Raw genomic sequence first — 21,491 nt, forward strand, 5'->3', positions numbered from 1 at the left:
GACGTTACGCAGGGGCGTGACGTTACGCGGGGGCGCGGCCAGCGGCGGCGCGGAGGCCGGTAGTGGCGGGGCCGAGCGGAGCTGTTGCTGCCGCTGCCGATGATGATGGTGAACGCGGACCTGCGGAGGGAGCGGGCCGCCGCCACCTTCCAGCCCGAGCTGCTCACCCACATCCTGGATGGCGGCGCCGAGCGCACCCGCCGCCGCAAGGAGATCGGTGAGGGAGGCCCCGGGCGTGCCGGTCCCCCGCCCCCGCTGAGAGGAGTGGGGCCTGTCCCGGTCAGGGGGGCGCTGTGTGGAGGGGGAGACAGGCAGGGGTGGGGGATTGGGGGAGGCTGTGAGGGAGGAGAAGGGTTAAGGAGAAGGAAAACGGGGGTGGGGGGAGAGAGGGACGCCCAAGAGGAGGGATCTGGGGAGAGGGAGACCGGGGGGGGGCGATGTTGAAGGTGGGGAAGCCCCGGGGGAGGTGAGTGGAGAGGGAGAGCCGTGGGGGGGAGGGGAGTTGTGGGCAGAGAGGCTGTGGAGAGAGGGAGAGGCAGGCTGTAGAGGAGGGGGTGTGGGGAGGAGATTTTGGGGAGATCTGGTGGAGGGGTCTGCCTGAAGGGAGGGATATTTGTCCAGTGGCTTAGAGGGGAGCAGGGGTGGTGTTATGTCCCTGATCCCCCTCAGGTCCCCTTTCCAGAAAGGATTTGGGGTGACCCTGATAGGGCAATGTCCTTTTACCTCTGTCTTTCCCCTTACTCCAGAGGGTGAGAGGCAGCTTCCCATGGGCTTTTCCCTTGGGCCCTCCCATCCTTTTTCCTTCCTAGTATGCTTTTGCCTAACAGTACAAATGTGACCTGTTTCTCACCCACCACTACTGTGATATGTGAGATTAATGAAGTACCTCCATCTTCTTTCTTTTCCCAGCCCACACTGGGGTGGGACTGTCAGAGGCTGGTGTTGTGTAACTTGTGTGCCAAAGGGGACACAGAAAGTCAGTGGCCTCTGGGTACCTTGGTTTCCAGCCGTCATAGTGGGAATAATAGCTGTGCCCTTCTGCAAGGAGTTGTGCGGGGATCAAAGTTCATGAGGCAGTCTGATCCAGCAGTAGTGATGGCTGGGCCTGCAGGTCTTACATCAGTGAATTAACCTCCTGCCAAATCCAGAGTGCTCCTAACTTAAAATGCGGTTTATGTGTCTAATGGGAGAGTGCCCTGTTGCTAGAGTCCTTCTCTCCAGAAGTTTTGACTTCTTTCTGGTTTCATTAACTTTTAACTTTCTGATATCTGTACCTTGAAGTACAGCAAGTGAAATGCTGAATCGTTTCTCACTCACTGTCTATTGAAGTTTGTGGAAACTGAATTTGTTTTCCTCTTCTGTTCTGTCCCCAGAGGCCTTAGTTATTAATGACCCTGACTTCCAGCACGAGGATTTGAACTTCCTGTCCCGTAGCCAACGCTATGAGCAAGCCATCAGGAAGAGCTCTCTGATGGTGATGAAGTTAAGAGAGTATGGAATTGCAGATCCGGAGGAGATCTACTGGTTTAAAAGGTACCTTAGCTGTAGAGTTTGCTTCTTGTGTGTACTTTGATCATCACCACAGACATTAGAGTTGCACTTTTTTCTCTGTTAGCTGTCCAAAGGAAGCTAAAGACTTCTACGAAAGCCCACTGAAGTCTTGGCTTCAGTGAATTTCAGATGAAACCCTGATTTCCTGAATATTGTGTTGTCTTAGATTTTTGACTAGAAATGCACTATTAGTAATTACACCCTTTTTATTATATGTGGTGCTGAAAGTAAAAAAACAGGACTTGTAGTCTGATATTTTTTCCCAAAAGGAGTAAAAAATATACTGAAATATTTTGAATCTGAGTAGATCTGATGATGTTACACCTTCTAATGAAATCTCTGAAAGCTGATTACTCCACTTTGCACTTAGACCTAATAAAGTTGCATTGCAAGCATACTTGAAAATGTTCCAAGATAGTTATAAGCAAGAACTTAGAAGCTATGTGTCCTGTCTCCCTCCTCCAAGCTCCTGGTGCTATAGTGGTTCCCTTTGACCCAGAGGCTTTTTGTTGTATCTGACCTGTTGTTTATCTGGTAGTATTACCCTTGGATTAAGTTAATAAAAATAAAATTGTCTTTACATCTGAGTTTTATTCCTTCTAGCTTGCAGGGAACTTAGTTCCTGACTTTGACATACTTCTCCCCTTAGTTCTATTAAAGTCATTCTGATATAATCAAACAGAAACTGTTTAACAGAGAGATTGCACAGCTGTAGAAATCTGGACATAATACCATGAATATATCCTCTGGCACATTAAATGACCATTGCCCATTAAATAATGCACAGGTAGAATCACTAGCCCCCTCTGACTGGATTTGTAGAAAAGCTGTCACTGGCCTCAGGGCATGAATGTTGGGACTAGTTAGTTGAAATCATCTTGTCTGCTGCAGCTTTAATTTCAAAGAAATTAGTCTACACTGACATGTCATGAAAGTTCACATGGAAGTAATGTAAATGTTCTTCTGAAAAGTGGCATTGATGGGCAATGATAAGAAGAAAAAAAGTTCAGTGACTGTATTAGATTATTCAGGTACTGCATGGCAAAAGTTAATCATTAATTTTTCCTACACAAGGATTATTGGAGGTAATAGGGAAGTCTCCTCAATTGTTTTTATGGAGAAAATTCAGAGAAGTCTATCCAGTATACCAGCTGCCAAATTTCAATGAAGCTCCCAATGTAAATGCTGTCTTTTGGTAGCATTGCTGACATACTTTATGAAAATAGGATGTTTCTGATGTAGTCAAATGTTAGACTCTATTTTTTCTTCTGGCTATAAACTTATTTGGGAGTCAGCAATTCTTAACTTCAAGTGGATGAAAGCTTAGTATTTCATATAGGTACCAAATAATGCATCTGTGTCTTATGTGATATGAGTAGTCAGGTGTGACTAGTCAGAATTCATGATCCAAAATCAACTGAAACAATGAGGAAGGCTTATTTTTTGAGAGTCAGTTCTAATTGCAGACATTCAGGATTTCAAAAGATAATTGTGATTACTGCAGACTGACTGTATTTTCCAGTGTCTTCTGTAATATGTAGAAGAACGAAGAGCAGTACAATATACTTCTTACCTACAAGTGAAGTTTGTTTGCTCTAAGAACTGTATACTGTTAATATTCTTGATTTGAATTCTTTAATGTCTGGTGTTTGCAAGGGAGGGTATTGGCTTACTGCTTCTTAATGAATGGAAGAAATGAAAGGATTATTTTTTAATCCTTTGATTTCATTTGCATTTTAACATCTGTCCCCAGTCTCATCTGCTGAGTGTCAAACATTTTTTTTTAAGCTTGGTGAACTCCACCAGACTTGCAAAATTAAGTTTACTTCTATCGTGTATCCAAACATGCTAATTGGTGCTAGCTAGAAGGGACTTTATTTGTGTAAAAGCTGACCTGAAGAAATTGTGTTTGGGTTTATTTGTTTTTCCAAACTGGAAAATTCAATGGATATGGTGTGTGATATCCCTTGAGTGAAATTTATGAAATGGATTGAAGTCCTTGAATCACATGTCAAGTTGTATTTATTGTGATTGACTATCAGATTTTTACGTATGGAAGCTTAAGATATTTTGCCAGTAATCCCTCATGCCTTGTGATTATCCCCAAACAGCAGGGACAGATTTATTTACATATGCAATTTTTGAGAACTTTGAACTAGTTCTTTTCCTGTAGCTTTTGTATATTGCCAGAACTCACTAGGTAGCTTTGTATCATGACTGACCAACTTTATAGCTGGATTTATGAATAGGTGAGGAGAAATGCTTCTTCCTTCAGCTACCCTGGAGATACGCGTAAACAGTTGTTGGCTGCCGAAACATGTTGAACTGAATGCTTCTCCTTCCTGTTTCAACAAGGGCTTTGTTGGACTCCAAAACATAAGAGCATTTATTAAATATATTTAGAAGCCATTTTAATTGCTTTTCATCTAGGCAATTTTTCCTATGTCTTAACGTGTCAAGACTGCAGTTGCTGCTGTGACTACAGCTTTTGAAGGCCAGCAGTCTTAAAGTGCCAATATTTAAGATTTCTTTTCCAGTCTAACTGCAGCAAAATGTAAGTCAGTATGAAAAATGGGAAATTGTTCTGATGTGTAATGCTACACAGCTCTTTGAAGAGAGCAATCTGGTCATTTTAGTTCACCTTCAAGTTTAAATAACCTTCATTGAGGAAAATGGGATTAAACAAAGACATGAAAAACAGTTGGGAGAAACTGGGTCGCAGAAGAAGAGAAGATCCAAGAGCTGCAAGTCAACAGATGATTTCTGTGTTCATAAGCAGTGTATGAATGCGTACCTTCCCTGTGAGGATTTGTCCTTGCTTCTCATTTTGACACTAAAGTTAGGACTGGAGTAGCTTTCAGCAAACCTGAAAAACTGTAGTAAGGGCCCTACTAGTCACTGCTAAACTAATTTGGAGTGGATGAATCTGTCTTGGTTTTTGATACAGCTGGAAAAGGAGTTCATTACTATAGCATTTGTTAACTCTGAAGCCCAGTAAGCACAGGTCAGGCATACCTCCTGTTCCTTTCCCACTGAGGTGACTCTTCATGCTCTTCCTTGATAGAGTTACCTCAAGAACAGCAAAAAGCTAGAAAAGTTTGCTTGCAGATAAATGACCCTATTCTGTGACCCATTCTGCAGCCTGAGAATGTCATTGCAATTGTTCATTTAGCTTTGGAGTCTCTGCAAATACAGACTTTGCTTCTGTTGTACTCTGTTCACTGATGTGCCATCAAACTTGTCTGTCAAATACAAGTGCCTTTTACTATGTGGGTGGTGTTGGTTGCTGTGAAATCTGGAAAGATCTTTATTGCTAAAGTAGCATACTACTATACATCCTTCTCCCATAAGTGGGTTTGGAACTGCAGCCCTCCTCTTGACTCACTGATTGTCGTAGCAAGTCTGACTTCAGACCAGCAAGGTAATCGCTGGTCAGTGATCCGATGGGTAGTGCTAGATGCCGCTAGCCACATTCAGACCTGATGGAGTAAAGTACTTGAACAGTTCCACAGTGTTGGAGAACAAGCTGTATAGGTAGTGGGAATATAGAAATTGGGAGGGGAAGGAGTAAGAGTTTGGAGAAAGAAAAAGAAAGCCTGTTGTTCCTCCCTTCACAGCTAGTACCTCTTCTGTTTGCCCTGTGTCATGAGGAAAATGGGATTCTCTCATTGTCATTCAAGTTGTTAAAAGGCACATTAAGAAAATCCTAATCATTCAGTGTGGAGTATGCAGAGTTGAAGTTTCTGCTGTAAATTAGCTAGCTTTCAGTTCTGCTTTCAGCTTTGTAAATGTATAAAGCTGTTAAAAATGCTGCCGTGTTTAGTCAGTGAAATAGTATGATTTTCTGACATAGGGATGTTAAAGTATCTGCTTGCAAAATGTTATTCTTGCTCCTATCAGAGAAGGTGCTAGTTAAGCAAGAAATAATCTGGCACTTGTGATTAAACTTACTGATAGGCAGTGAAAGTTGCTGGTGTGGCTTTTAAGAATTATTTTTTTCCTGCAGCATTACTTTCAAAGAAGCAGAGTCTGACCTGATTTTTCTGACAGCAAAGCATGTGCTGCACCTTTTTCACAAGTTCTTTCAATGGCTCCTGAAAATATGCAAAGAACTGTTCAAGCACTTCCAAGCTGCCCCGAAACAGTGTATTTCAAAGTCAGCACTCATTTTATCCCTGTAGGTTTGTCCTTTCTGGGCCCAAGGAATAGGAGATGCACAGTAATTGTGCTGTTGGCAGTGAGGAAGTAAAAGGTGCTGCTATTGCTATATCAGTCTCGGACTAAAATAATAACCCATGTAGGAAACCAAGAATGCTGAAAAATATTCTGTCTCGCTGTCCTTGTACCATTTCTAAGCCCTTGGTCACCCTGATAACTTCAGCTTTGTAAACATGTGGGTGTAGGCAATTGAATATTTTGCAGTAAGAGAACTGTCTGCCTTGATCCCAAGAACTCTAGACACTGTACCTGTACTCACACCAGCTTAAAGCACAGTTAATCCATTAATCACCAACATTAGATTACTTGATTACAGTAGTTTTGCTCCTGGAAAAATCCATGGCTCATTCAGTCTTGTCCATTTAAAAACTGTTGCATTTAAAATAAGTGTCTTCAACATGCATTTTGGTGGTGCTGAAGAAGCTTTGTCCTGCTTTCTCTTGCCCTAAGGCTGGGTTTCACAGTTTGTATAGGGGTCTGGTTTTGAATTATTAATTATTTACGCTCTGCTCCCAAGCACTCATTCCAGGCATGGTATAAAATGCCAATCACAAATGCTGCTGTAATTTGACAAACTATATGCATTAGCATCCCCTATGCAGTGCTCATTTGTGTTGGCAACAAACTCTTAAACGTGCTCCCTGGCCAGGTATTAATACCTTGAGATGGAAGGAGATATTTCCCTTGCGGGTGTCTTGTAGGTGGGAGAGATCTTGTCTTAGGCATTCATGCAGAGGACTCATTTGTTCTTTCTCTGTTTTAGAGTTTGGAAGGTGTACAGTAGATTGAAGATGAAAAAACTGTTCAGATTGCAGAATGTTGAAGGGAAGATGCTGCCATTTACTACGTAGCTTTTACACAGTGAAACTTTCTAGCACGTTTGTGTTACGGAGCTTGTTTTAATTGGGAATGTACTTTGCAGTTGTGGCTACTAAATTAATAGAGTTTTCTCTCATGAAATAACTTCTGTTTTGATGAAGCACACCTAAAATGTCTGATTTTCTTTCCATTCCCTCCAGCATTAGCCTGTAACAGTAATTTTAATTGAAGGTGAGTTCCTGATCTCGCAACTGTGATAGAAGCAGCTACAGGTAATACAGAGCTTTTCTGAAAAGCACATGGTCACCTAAGAAGCCTTTTCAATTTGTAGTGCTTCTAGCTAGTAATGGCCTAGTTCTAGGCTACTAGCAGCAGTGGGATTTATTCCCACCAAACCTGACAGATGGGGGAGCAAATAATTTGGTTTTCATGTCCTCAGTTTTAAGTTCCCCATAAATCTTTGTAGAATAATATTTTTTCCAGTTACATAGCAACAGCAGGATTCATGTGGTGAAGAAAACACCTGAAAGAAACATTTCTTTCCCCATTAGCATTGCTTCTGATGCCTCCATATTTGGAGGTTGGACATGAGACAAAAAAAGGTTGAAATAGGCAAAGAGATTATTTATCTTATGCTACAGTTAGAGAAAAGCCTTTCAGGATCACAGTAACAGTAAGACTGAGATCCAGATCCCTCTTTCTCTCCTGTAGAACATGCTTGGGCAATTTTCCTGAACCTTTCGGTCTCCACTTCAGCATGTTTCAAAAAACCTTAGAGACCCAAACGACTGATGCTCAGAAGGAGAAATGGCTGCCTCTGGTCCGTGGAGTCAAGATAATTGGCACCTACGCCCAAACCGAAATGGGACATGGTTAGTTCCCTTCAGGGATCAATGGGTAACCTCTTTTCTGTAACTCCAGTTTGTAAATTGATGATGCTCCCTAAGTGAATCTAAAAGGGGAAAGGTAAAATAGTTTGGTTAACAATCCATGTTTCCTGCCCTGTAGCCAGACAGCTGCTTTGTTTCACGTCCTGACAATCACAGAGTTAGTTTTGGTCTTTTCCAGAATGCACCTCTTAGCTGATCGCTGACTTTGTAGTTCTTTACCTTTGTTTTAAGATGAGGAGGTGGTTCGAAGCCCCAGGAGCCTGAATTTCACTTGAACTGGTTGGAACATGTCAGTCAGCAGTACTGTGGTTTTTATTTTTGCCTGAATTTGGGGCATTTGTATCTCGGAGTTCTTTGCGCATGACAGGCCTGCATAAACAGGTCAGAAGTATATGTAGCATGGTGAGATTGTGCATTTTTGTTTTTGAAAGTAAGGTATGTTTTGCCCCAAGCACTTTTCTTCCAGATGCTACTCTGTTGCAGCTGTACAACTTCATGGAAAGATCTTGGTTTCAAAGAAGAAAAAACATCTTATTCCTACTATTGTTGAAAAAGACTTTCACTTCAAATGGAAGAATGTTTAATGGATCAGAAAACAGTCTTTTAGCCCAGCACCTGGAATTATGGCTGTTAAATACCAGCAAGAACAGCTTAACAAACCAAAGACTCCAGTGCTTGTGTGGCATCTAAACTTGGAAAGCATGATATGTACAAGTCTGGACAGTTGCTAAAGTCAGATGGTAATGCCGATTGCCTGGCTGTTCAGTTACAGCTACTTGTGGTAGCTGAAACATTTGTAGAAGATGCAAAGGAGGAAATCCTGTCATCTACTTTGCTTGAGAGATGGAATGAGCAAACCTAGCTCGACGCTGAAGCTGAGACAACCGGATGGCAACAATAAATGCCTGCTAACCTTGTTTGCTTTTTCACACAAACTTCTGTAAATGAGATGCACATCCACACCGAAGTGATTTGTTTTACTTGCTATTTCACATTAGATCATTGCACTTTCTTGCCTGGTGATGGTCTGGTTTGCTGGTAACTATCATGTTGTTTGATGGTAAAATTAGTATTTTAACACTTAATAGAACTAATATGGTGATAGTATGGTAAAGTAAATATACTTTTCATGCTGAATAATTAAAATGCAACCATTTGACGCTCTTGCTGTGAATGTTGAGTATCTAATTGCTTCTTCAGTAAAACTTCTGCAGTAATTGCCACTGAGTTCTGCTGAATTTAATCCTGATGTTTAGAAACTGGTGATGGGGAAACAGACCTCTGGATTATTGAACTGAATCCTAGCCTGGATGGGTAGTTACTCAGTTTTACCTTAGTGAGTACTTGATAGCCCCTGTTGATTTTAACCTGTTCCATAGCGAATAAGTCTCTTGAAAAAATAAAAGATGATCAAATTTAGTTGTAGGTGTCTGAGAATATCAAAGAACAGAACTACAGTTCTTAGGAAGCTGTAGGGATAGAGCTAGTTCATATTAACCTGTGTTTAGAGGTAACACAAGAATGCATTCTACCCTCTTTGATAAGAATGCCAACTGAGTTTGAGCTCAGATCAGTGCTCTTTCCATAATGCATATTTCTTTTATATATATTCCTGGTAAAGACCAATTACATTATTTCACACATAAATGTGCCAGATGTACAACCTTAGTACAGAAGGTGCTGATCCTCAATTTATATCACCACTATTTTAATACTCAGTGACCAATATTTCAAAATTTAATGAGCATTTAATTCTTTATATAAAAAACAAACCTTAATAGACCACTTAACAGTGGTGTTTGACAGAACTTGGAGGAAGAGTAGTTCTAATGAAACATGTCTAATTGGAGAGACTTTGTGCTGGCGATTTAGAGGTTGAAAAATGTTGGCTTTTGTGCCAAGTTGTTGATATTCACAGCTTTGACTTACTCATGCAGAGCACTGTCCTTTTAAGAGAGCTTTTAAAAACAGCAAAAGTTGAAGGGAGTTGAGTTGGAATGTAATATATGCTAGTTGTGTCTGATCTTTAATAAAAACAAAGTAGATAGTACAGAAAGTTAGGACTTTCCTTTTTTTAAAAAAAACGTTCAGTGAAAACCTAGCTCATCCAACTGGATAAACTGGGACTTGTACCAGGTTCTACCCTCAAACTGTAGGGAAAAAAAAAGTGGACTTCATATCTTTGGGTGAAGGCTGGCTTCAGCCAGCCAGATCACATCTTCAACAAACTGGCAGTCTGACTCAGCCCATTTAACTTAGGGATGCTCTGGTTTCCAAACCATAGCAAAGGTCTGGTCTTTCTTTTGGTTTGGATTAATCCTTTTTTTTTAATCAATCATGCTGCACCAAAAGTATGCGAATGTTGCAAATGCATTTTTATGTATGATTAGAAAAAAAAATGCATTGTGGCATGTTTATTTCAGAGTAAGTGTAATTTCTTATTATTCAGGCCTGAGAAAAGGACAGTGCTCTGGCTTTCTAAAATACACTTGCTGAATTCCGATTTACACATGAATCTTTTTTTTTTTCTTTTTGTCTCTTCCTGAATCTCCACCATGAATCCTCATGCTTGCTTCCCTCCCATAACATTCCCTTCATGCTCCCATCCCATGACACTTCACAGCTTTGTTCATCGTGGACGTCCTGAGCCTCTGGACCTTCATCTGGGCATGTTCCTCCCCACCCTTCTCACCCAGGCAACCCCAGAGCAGCAGGATCGCTTCTTCATGCCTGCCTGGAACCTGGAGATCATTGGCACTTATGCCCAGACTGAAATGGGCCATGGTACAGTACATTCACTAAATGCTATTTCTAAGAATGGCTTTGTGTACGAAGGATTCCCCTGCCTGGGAAAAATGGTGTGTGTTTACCCCACAGTTTTTACACAAGCAGTTGTGGTTGTAGGGGAAAGTGGACTGCCTCTGAAATCTGTAATAGATCATAGTGCCACATGCTGCTTGCCGTTTTTTGTCCTAGTAGTTTTTGTCTGTAGCTCTATATACGAACATACTGAGTGCTCCTCTTGTGCTATTCAAAGCAGTATAGGTTATTGCAGATGGCTATGGTGATGTCCATTTGATGACATCTGTTCATTTCTACATATACTTTCCAGTGTGATTTTTGCTTTGCTCTTAACGTTCAGTGTGAAGACAAAAGGACAGAGCTTTAAGGTACTGAAAGAGATGCCAAAAAAGTAGAGTTGCTTGTCACCTTGGGACTGACCTGGGATCAGAGAACATGTGGATGACTTGGTTCCAATGCTCATGTTTTGTGGGGAGCTTTATTCCCCAGTTCTTTAGTTCACTCCCATGTGTTCTTTTTAATTGGACTGTGAAATGTTGGTTGTTTTTTTTTTTTTAATAATTCTCTCTCAAGTAGACTTTGTTCTTTGTTGCTATTCCTTTGTTTTCAAGTTTTGAAATGGATTTTGATAACTCCAGCAGTATTGTGATTGCAACATTTCTAATCCAAGTTTCAAAGGGAGGATATTATGCATTGGGAAACTTTAATTTTGACATCTGAGAGTTGCAGATGAGATTTACTTTCTAAAAATGCACAGGATTCACCCTTGTGCTGAAGTGAAATGTAGAGACTGCATGAAGCATAAAGTAACTGCAAGTCTGTGGAGAATCTTTTGCAAGTAGTGAGGTTTGAAGATCCTTTACCAGCAAAGTAAGTCTGTGCTAAGCTGCCTGTGGAAGTCTACCATTAACTCCATGCTTTGGAAATGCGGTTGCATGAAGGTGATGTCCTTTTTCGTGTTGAAGCTCTTGTGTAGAGTCTCTGGCTCTGTCTTGCTCCGTCAGTTCAGACTATCAGGAGTGTTCACAGCTTGTCTAGTTTAAGCAAATAGGCCTGGTGATTTATTTTATTTTTTTTACGCATGCAGGGACAATGCCACTGCTGAGACAGGTGTGTGTGAAGTAAAGAGTTGGGGGCAGAAGACAAGGACTGTTCCTGGAATTACCTTCATCTTTTTTGCAGTCTCTTCATCTACCTGCATCAGTACCCTAGCATATGCATGTCATTACTTGCTGTCTTGGAGCTATGGATGATCTCGTTTGGGAGAAACTGCTCCATCAACTGAGGAGAATGTAGGCCTGATGAGGGAATGAAGAGATGATGGGCACTACTTATTTCATCTTGTGGCTGAAAAGTATATGATATTTTGCAATTTGATCAGATTGCGGTTTTAGTGAAAACCAGGTGAATGTGTTTTTGTGGACCTTTTTAACAGAGAAGGGGCTTCCGGTGTGTGATAGCAAAAAGGTGTCAGATTGGAGGTGCTTGGAAAACTAATCTTAGACCACTGGGGGGAAAAAAAACCCAACAGGTTTTCTGAGAGTTGACTTCAGGTCCCAGAATATTGTCTGACTCTCACTTGTTCTTCCTTAATTGGTTGACATTTAGTCCTTTACATAGCCTAAAAGAAAAGCTAAAGTTTATACATTACTACTGGAGTTCAACTTTCCATTGTCCAATTCTGTCCTTGTCCCTGTTTTGTGACTGACCTTCTGCCAAAACAATGTGTTTGCTTATTTTCAGGAACTCATCTTCGGGGTCTAGAAACTACAGCTACTTACGACCCTGCTACTCAGGAATTCATCCTCAACAGCCCCACTGTGACCTCTATTAAGTGGTGGCCAGGTGGACGTAAGTGCATCACTGTGTGTCTAAATCTGGAAGATGTATGGAAAAATTTAGGGAGGTGATGTCATGTGCGTTATATCTACAGAATGATGGTTGAAAGTGGATCCAAAGAGTTGGCTGAAAGGCAGTTACTCTTGCACAACAAGTAACAGATTTTGTCACAGCATACTAAAACTTTGGATTATCTGTGTGCTCTGAATTGCTTCTCAGAGCCATTGACAGTATGGATTTGGTGTAATTTTTCACTGGTTGTATCAAAATCTTTATACTTCCTTCAGCTCCACTGGCAGGTTTGCCAAGGACTTGGTATTGCATAGTGAAGAGAATCGTATCGTGCAACTTTCATTGACTTGAGCAACATTATTTGTCTAGCTGTAGAATTCTGATAGTAACCAGTGTTGTAAATCTGCTTTTCTAATGTGTTACATGATTAAGGTAATCTCAGATCCTGCTTTAAGGAGAGAGACTCTGTGTATATAAGTATGTTTACTGTTTTTGTTTCCCTTCTGACTCCCACTCCTTTTGCAGTTGGAAAGACATCGAACCATGCCATTGTTCTCGCTCAGCTCTACACTCAGGGCCAGTGCAAAGGGCTGCATGCCTTCATTGTTCCCATACGGCAGCTGGGCACCCATGAACCTTTGCCAGGTACAAATTAATGTTAAGAGTTTAGCCCTCATGGAATATGTTAGATGTTTCTCTCCAGCTATATACAGCTGCATGTGTCTTGTTAATTACATGGCTTATTTCACTAGCTGATTTCAGAGAGTAGATGGTAGGTCACAGGGCTTAAAGGAGTCTTTCTTATGACTGAGCTACCACTAAATCATCTTTCATGTCACACTCTCAATGTGTGAAGGTTAGTTTGGCATTTGATTCTGTCCCAGTGTTTCCCAACTAAGCATTCTGTGAGGCAGCATGTTGTCCTACTTTGGGAAAGGGAAAGAATACCTGTCATCATTCTCTAGCTAGAAGTGAGCTGGGTGATCTTTAGAGAGAGCTCCCCCGGTGACTGGATAGTAGGACTGCATGTAAATTATGAAGATCCTCATGTTTTGATGTCCACTTTTCCATCAAAGAGATTCAAGTCCTTATTACCTGTTAATCTTAACAATGCCAGAACTTGCTAGAAAACTACAGAGTCTCTTTACTGGAGAAGACTTGAACCTCTCATATGGTGTGTAGTTCCTGTTTCTTAATGTGAGTGGCTTTTTCTGTGACAGGTATTACAGTGGGCGACATTGGGCCAAAATTTGGTTATGATGAAATGGATAACGGCTACCTGAAAATGGACAACTTCAGAATTCCTCGTGAAAACATGCTGATGAAATATGCCCAGGTAAAGCAGTGAGTTTCAGCATGTGCTGTTAGAAATGGACACTTCAAATGCTTTTGTGTGGTTGAATAATGTACCAACAAGATTGTAGGTTGCTTGTAAGTGCTACTTGATTTAGAGCTTAAGATGTGAACATGTAAAAGGGAGGAAACTTTAACAATCAACAGGCTATATTGTTTTTTGTTTGTAGGTTGAACCAGATGGCACCTATGTGAAACCACTTAGTGACAAGCTAACCTACGGCACCATGGTGTTCATCCGATCTCTCATTGTAGGCGACTCGGCTCGCTCCCTGTCCCGGGCTTGTACCATTGCCATCCGCTATAGTGCAGTGAGACACCAGTCTGAGCTAAAGCCAGGGTAAGTGCAGTGAAACAAAAGAGCAGCCTAAGTGTTGAGGGAAAATTCCCAAATACTGGAGGGAAGAGGGACTGTGGTTGATGTTGTTTGCTTTGGCACTTGATAGTTTCAAAACGCTGTTTCATCTTGGGAAGTGAGTTATCTTTTGTTCTTGACTGCCAAAATGCCTTCTCCCCGCCAGAGGCTTTTGCTGTGTGGTCTTAGATAGTCTGGCTTGATATGGATGCAGCTTGTACTACCCAAGTGCAGAAGCTGCTTAGAGTTGAATAGGACTTCATGGCAATTTGCTAGCCACTGGCATGCTAACTCATCTGTACTTTGCTCTAGGGAACCAGAACCCCAGATCTTGGACTATCAGACCCAACAATACAAACTCTTTCCTCTCCTGGCAACAGCATATGCTTTTCACTTTGTGGGAGCCTACATAAAAGACACCTATCGTCGCATTAGTGGAGACATCAATGAAGGGGATCTGAGTGAGCTGCCAGAGGTACTGTGTCCTTTGTGGATTTTATGTAAGGTTTCTTTACAGCATGGGAGAAAAGGCATCAAGCCTTTTTGGCTCTCGTTCATGAGACATCTTGTAATTATTTAGATTCAGAGATCCCAAGCCCAGTATGTGCTCATGACTTGTATTTCTTTATTTGCACTATTCGTTTAGCAGCCCTTTACAAAAAAAATGAGTAATGCACAGTGAGAAAGTGACTGTGAACATATTTTTTTAAAAAGGTGACTTTCCAGAAATGATGGCATATCGCTTGGGAGTGGAGTGAAGACTGGTCTTATGCTTGTGCTGTAGCTTCTCAATTGTTCTTCCAAGTCACTAGGGTAGAACTGGTGTGTTGATCAAAGGTATGAGTACTATACTGAGAGGTCAGGGTTGTAAAATATCAGTTTTCATTTAGGGATTCTGTCTGACAACCTAATGTGACAATAGGCAATTGAAAACAGTTCTGGACATAATGCATAGAGACAGAAAGGATGGGGTACTCAAAAGAAATCGTTACATGTGTAGAGGCTTTCATATAAATAGTTCAGCTCAGGAAGGAGACCTTACAAGAAAAACAAGACCCTGTGGGGCACTGGAATGATGGTGTTGCCTCTACTTTTTTCTGGGGGCTGCAGTACTTAGCATGTATGTGCACAAGCTAAGAATGGAAAATAAAAAAGTCTAAACTGGCTTTGCTTTTGTCCATCAGCTCCACGCACTGACAGCAGGGCTGAAGGCATTCACTTCCTGGACTGCCAATGCTGGTATTGAGGAATGTCGGATGGCGTGTGGTGGGCATGGCTACTCCCGCTGCAGTGGCATTCCTGACATCTATGTCACGTTCACCCCATCCTGCACCTATGAGGGAGAAAACACAGTCATGATGCTGCAGACAGCTAGGTATGGTAGCTTCTGTCCACAGACACTCTTGCCTTGGCACGACGATCTTTGTAACTGAAGTGGTGAGCAGAAGAGTATCCTGTAGTACCATGAAACTGGTGTCTCATGTTTCCATCCCTTGCCCTATTTTTGATGGAAAAGTATATGCCTACAACTGTTCTTTGCTGGTCTGACCCTAGGTACCATGACTTCTCTCCATTCAAACAACTCATGAGTAAGGGTTGCTATTTGTTGTCTCTGTTTTCAGGTTCCTCGTCAAAAGCTACACCCAAGTTAGTTCTGGGCAGCAAGTTACTGGCATGGTGTCCTACCTTAACGATCTCTCCAGGCAACGCATTCAGCCACAGCATGTGGCTGCCAGGACTGTGACTGTGCGGATCAACGATCCAGTCAGCTTGGTTGAGGCCTACAAAGCACGTGCTGCCCGGTGAGCTCACGCTTACTAGACTGAGCCGAGCACCAATAAAACAGTGTGTCTTGGGAGATGGTAGTGATGTGCTGCCCTGTTAATGTTAGATTCTCAAGATGTGGTTTGCAAAGCTTTGCTCCATGTGTTGCTTTCAAGAAGTTGACACGCTTTTCTAGGTTGGGTCAGTGTTAATTGCTTTGAGGTTACAAGAGGCTACACAGAGCCTATGCATAGCCTAGTTACTCTGCTCTGTTCCATTTTGAACTGTCTTTTTCTTATTTAAATGTGAAGTATATTTGAGCATACAAATACCAACATTGTTCAAACTGCTCAGAGATCTATCTGGAGATAAACAATCCTGACGTTAAAGCCTGTTGTGAAGGAAGTGTGAAAGTAGAACAGATACCTACACGTGAGTAAGTATTCAAGCACCATGTATGCGCTGTCAAATGTCATCTTACCTCTCTGTAGCTGTGTTCTAGCTGCTGCAGTGATGATAGGGGGTTTGGAGCCACAGCTGCTCATGCCAGGCAGTGTATTCAGTCGCGGCACATGACCTCTGAGTTCTTCAACATGTTAGACCGAAATTTGTATGAATTCAGTGTACATAATCTTGTTAATGTGGTGTTATTGCATAACCTGGTTTTCTTCCTTTTATGAAATAGGCTTGTAGAAGCTGCAGCAAAGAATTTGCAAACCGAACTGAACCACAGAAAGAGCAAGGAGGATGCCTGGAACAGAACTTCTGTTGATCTTGTGCGAGCATCTGAGGTCAGCGATGTGCCTGATAAAGAAATATGCTATAAGAGCTGCTCATCTCTTCATGAACCTGATTCACCTTCCTTTTGTTTCTTGTAGGCGCACTGTCACTATGTGATAGTGAAGCTTTTCACAGCAAAACTGTCTGAGATCAGTAATGCAGCTGTCCGTGCTGTCATGACTGATCTGTGTCTCCTGTATGCACTCTATGGGATCAGTAAGAACGCAGGGGATTTCTTGCAGGTTGGTGTCTTTCTCCAACACTTTAAATCTCTAGAGCCAGAGTCATTGTTTGAAAGATGCTTTAAATGCAGAGTTGCACGGATGTTTAGGCACAAGGTCTTGACTGTTGACTTCCAGAAGGCTGTTAGCAGTGCAGGTCTGATGGAAGGCTCTTGTCAAGGTTCCCTTGTGACCTGCCGGAAGCAGAGTTGGATGATAAATGGTAACATGGCATCTGTCTAGGTTAGCTTAAATGTTTTCCAGTTGGTGACCAGGTGTTGCATGTTAAAAACCAAGGAGTTAATAAAGGAGATGTTAGATGTGATCTGAGAGCTGTATATATTTGTAAGTTAGTGCACAAAGGGGGATATTATACTCCACATCTTAACCCATCCTTCAGTGAATGGGTTTAAATTCTCAGGCATTACTTTTCTTCTCTTCATTCTTTCAGTTTGAGAATGTATTTGTGTGGCAGTGTTTTGTTTTGCCTTCAGGTAGATGTGGTATGTTTTGTTTTCCCATTTTCCTCTTTGCTGCTTACCAAAAAGTTCCCTGAAACCAGGAAGAGTTTAATATACACATAGGCACATTCTTCAAGAAAACTTGCCGCTGAAGTTAACGTACAGGCACTCTAAAGAATGAGTCTCCCATCAAAGATTAAATAGCTAGGCAGTATGGTGGGCTACGCTAGGCATCTCCTTTTCCTTGTACACTATGGCAAATTGCCAATTTGATTACTTAGCAAAAAAACAACCCTAGTGTTCTATGAACTGCTGCATTTCTGTGGGGAGGAAGGCTGACCTGTGTTAGACCATAGGGGAAGGGAAGGTTCTTGTGACTTGCAAGAGATTATCTTCTGATAATCTCTTTTTTTTCCAAGGCGGGTATTCTGACTGATGCCCAAATTACTCAAGTGAACCAGCGTGTGAAAGAGCTCCTGGCTATAATTCGTCCCAATGCAGTAGCGCTAGTAGACTCCTTTGACTTTCATGACGTTCATCTTGGATCTGTGCTTGGCCGGTATGATGGCAATGTCTACGAGAACATGTTTGAGTGGGCAAAGAAATCCCCACTGAACAAAACAGAGGTAAATAAACTTATTTCTTCATCTTTAGGTCACATGTGTCCATAGAAATAACCCAAATTGGGGGTTTTAAATTTTGATCCAGTGATCTCAGCACGTAATTGATGGAGGGGGGAGAAAAGTCACTAGTGGTAGTGGCCCCAAACGAGCAACTTCTGCTCCTCTGCTTCCAGCATACTTTCTTCAGTTACTCTCCCATGTGTACCTCAAGCGCATCCCTGTGGGATACTTTTGAGTTTCTCAGTTGAGGGACGAAAGCATACTCTCCCTAGAGAAACAATTGAATAATCTCATTGAATTTAAAAGAAATATCACTAGCTGTTAATTCTGCTTAGCAACAGTAGCCTTACCTTTTTTCTGGCAAATCTCTCAATGCCTGCAGGCAGTAGCAGTGACTGGAGAAGAAAATAAATTGTTTTCATGTAGTACTTCAGCATCAGGTATTGCATATCTGCCCTAAGGCTGTAGCTGCAGCTGAGCTAATAAAAATGAGCTGAGAAGAGTCAGTGTCCTTCTTCCAACAGCCAAAACAAAACTCTAAATCCTGTCTCGGTGGTCTTTACTGCCTTTATTTGATTTGGACAGACTATCTCCTACCATGGGCTGCCAGAAACTGCGATTGTAGTTAAATCCCACCAGAATTTACTCAGTTTTTTTGCTTCTTAAGTCAGTGGGGCCTAGGAGTTTCATTACAGTTCTCTTAGGAGACCTCTACCAGTTTTCTTTGAATTAAAATGCCAAAGAATTGTCTGTATAGATATTAGATGGCTTACACTCTTTTTTTTTTTTTTCTTACAAGAGAGGTAGTGGGGAACCTATTCGTTTTGGCTTAAATTCTCATCCTTTGTGTCATATAGACACTCAGATATAGGACTTAGCTGGCTGGTCTTAAATCCCCAAAGCGCCTCTGGTTCAAATTTCCTTAGTATAAAAACACACTTCAAGATCTAGTTTAGCAAGAGCTAAAACTGTTTTAAAGCTCAGGCCTTAGCTTGTTGTAACCACTGTCTTGTCCTCTTACAGGTTCACGAGTCTTTCCACAAACACCTGAAGCCGATGCAAGCCAAGCTGTGAAGTCCGCTGGTTTTTAAAAATGCACACTTTTCCTGACCTGAAAACTGGGTGTTTGCATCCTTTCTTCAGGCATCTAAATCAAACCTTTCAAATCCTGGTAGCTGTAGGACAGTGAATAATTGTAGCCTTTCTTTCCACTTTTTATAAATCGAGGAGGTGTTTGGGGAGGGTGCATAGGGATCGATGCCTGTTTTTAAAGTGCAATTATAATGGTAAAATTAACCTTTTAAAAATCTGGGAAAGCTTTATGGATTCATACAAGGATTGCTTTTGTGAAGCTGCTAACTAGAGAGAAGTTACTGTCAACTGGAAAGGTAGCAGGATTTTACTACTAAGTAGTTAACAGCCCTCAGGCAATAGCTTCTAATGAGCAGTTATGTCCTCCGCGCAAAAAAGCATCAATGTCTTGATTTATTTTTTTAAAGATTATTGCCACCTCTCTCCTTGCTTGGCAAATATTTGTTACCTAAAGCCTCCTGCGTAGTTTTGTGCACATGAATTTGCGTGTTGCACTACTTTCCTGACGTAGCTGGGAAGTAAATACCCATCCTTCTCTGGAGCTCTGCTTCGTTCATCTTTCCAGAAGACATCTTGATGTTTTCCAGTACATCCTTCTTTCACCGCCCTGCAGAAACTCCTTTTGCCTGCATGCCATCTCCAGCACGGGCACCTTACTCTTTGTTAATAGGGAGTCAAAGGAGAGTATAGTGATGCTGCTCTGAGGGAAAAACCAAGTAGTAATAATCAGCCAAGTGCTGATAATAGATGTTCTGCCCTTCTTTTAACTGTTTGTATTTTCATAGCACTATCTCAAAGCACTTTACAAATGTTAATTATGGTGAATTGATGTGAAAAACCACATGTAGTGATAAAAACTGCAAATTTGACCTGGAATGATGAAGCCAGTATTTGAGGGCAGAAATCAGTTGACCGAGGTCCTTGGGTCTTCAGATTGTTCTGGAATGTTCTTCTGGTTTTTAAAGGCATTCTTCAAGAAAATGACAATCCCATATGAAGTGTCCAGTTGTTTTTCCTACCCATGCATTTCCAAGGAGCTTTCTCTGATTTGCTTAATTTTGTTTTCATATTGACTTGGGACTTGCACAGTGCTGTCTGGATTTAACAGGTGAAAGATTTAGCTTTTAACAACCTCCTGATGCCCAGTGAAATCAGTGCAGCTATGACTAAGCAAAATCATTGCTGTTTTTCAACACCAATAACTGTCCAGTAACAATAAAACTTCCCTTCACAACAGATCAGAGCAACTTTGAACTTAAAATAGTAAAAAGCTTCAGCATAAACCCAAATCCTGCAGTTCTGAGGCAACATCTGAGAAGCTGGTTCTCGTCACAGCTTTGGTATCTGTTAGTCTCTCATTTTGGATGTTTTCATGGATGAGTGTTTTGTGGCACTAACAATGATCAGATACAATGTTTGGCTCCACATGCAGTAGCTGAACAGAAAGAAATGTTTAATTTTAAATAAAATAATCAAACTTGCCTTTTGGCTGCTGAGTCTTTCAGGTGGAATGGAACTGCTGCTATTCAGAATACCAAAGGAGGGAAAGGGCTTTGCCTTCTGTTTGTTCGATAGAGCAGACTGCTGACCTGGAGAGGGATGCATGATGGAGGAGCAGGTTAAAAATATGTTAATGAGAACAGTACTAGCTTAAGTGTATGTACAGATTTAATAAATTACAAAAAAAGTTTTCAGACAAAATGTCTGGTTTTTCATACATTGCCTTCAGTGGATCTTGTATAAAGTAATGGGTGAAGTAGAATGAAGTATGCAGATGACCTTAAATTAGTTGGATTTAATTTGTCTTTCTGGCTTTGCTCTGCAGTGGTGTAGGGCAGCGAACCCAGTCCAGCAGCTGTCCCTGCCTCTGCTGCTCACAATCACAGGAAGAATAAAACTGGCAGAGAGCAGAGCTGTCTGTGGCACATTGCTTGGTGTTACGGCTCTCATTTCCACAAGTGTTGAGCCTCTTCCCCTCAAGTGTGAGTGGTTTCAGTGTCAGGTAATGACACTTCTAAGATACACTGTTCTCCTTGAAGCGTGCTGAAACGAGGGGTCTGTGCCCTTAGTTTCCTGTCTTATTTGAATGGTGGGCTCTTAAAAATGCTGCCTTTTGGTGAAGGCTTGAAGGAGCCCATGTTCCCATGTGGACTGGCAGCATGCATGGTGAAAGCCACTGGTAGATGGGTCCATAGGTTATAAAATCTCAAAGGCAGACATTTCCCTAGGGCTTTTCTGGAAGTAACAACTTGAGTACAAGCAAATGGGGCAGGAGCAGGACTGGCTTTATCCTGTACCCAGCTTTTTTTTTTGTGAGCTTTTTTTTTTTTAACCTGAACTTGATGTGTTCCCAATTAGCGACTTCCAGCAGTGCCAGCGCACTTTGCTGCAGAGACTGCTGTGCTGAGGTTTGCTGAAATCTTGCCCCTTAGTGACTCCTGCTCCAAATTCATTTACTAACCTGTCCCAGATGCAGAGAACAGCTCCAGGCGGGCTCTGCCACATGGCAGTGCCAGGTGGGGTGTTCACAGCTTCTCCTGGGGGGCCCAGGCCCAGCCTGTGTTTTCTTCTGCAAAGCTGGATGGGGGTGATGGCTGTGCTGAACCCTTTGGGGCTGTACCCCCCAGTGCCCGGCCTCTGGCTGGCACCTGGTGCTTGAACTGGTTTCTGGCCGTCTGGAAAGGAGAACTGCGATTACTCTTTATCAATTA

General features: G+C 41.8%; 1 protein-coding gene across 3 annotated transcripts; it reads left to right on the plus strand.

Annotated features, from left to right (window-relative positions):
• Positions 1-7: 7 nt before the first annotated feature.
• On the plus strand, positions 8-20,481 carry ACOX1 (acyl-CoA oxidase 1). 3 transcript variants are annotated; one of them, XM_054846131.1, is made up of 14 exons: positions 8-217; positions 1,374-1,533; positions 10,102-10,262; positions 12,024-12,131; positions 12,657-12,776; positions 13,352-13,467; positions 13,655-13,824; positions 14,152-14,314; positions 15,024-15,214; positions 15,462-15,641; positions 16,289-16,394; positions 16,482-16,625; positions 17,485-17,691; positions 18,712-20,481. In XM_054846131.1, exons 1-14 carry the CDS (start codon positions 100-102, stop codon positions 18,760-18,762), a joined length of 1,995 nt encoding a protein of 664 aa, XP_054702106.1. In that variant the 5' UTR covers positions 8-99; the 3' UTR covers positions 18,763-20,481. The 3 variants fall into 3 exon arrangements, with proteins under 3 accessions (XP_054702106.1, XP_054702105.1, XP_054702107.1); XM_054846130.1 differs by lacking the exon at positions 10,102-10,262 and adding an exon at positions 7,300-7,460 and having other exon boundaries at positions 20-217; XM_054846132.1 differs by lacking the exon at positions 8-217 and adding an exon at positions 7,300-7,460 and having other exon boundaries at positions 1,394-1,533.
• Positions 20,482-21,491: the final 1,010 nt, after the last annotated feature.

This window comes from Grus americana, chromosome 18 (genome assembly GCF_028858705.1).
Source record: "Grus americana isolate bGruAme1 chromosome 18, bGruAme1.mat, whole genome shotgun sequence".
Taxonomy (NCBI): domain Eukaryota; kingdom Metazoa; phylum Chordata; class Aves; order Gruiformes; family Gruidae; genus Grus; species Grus americana.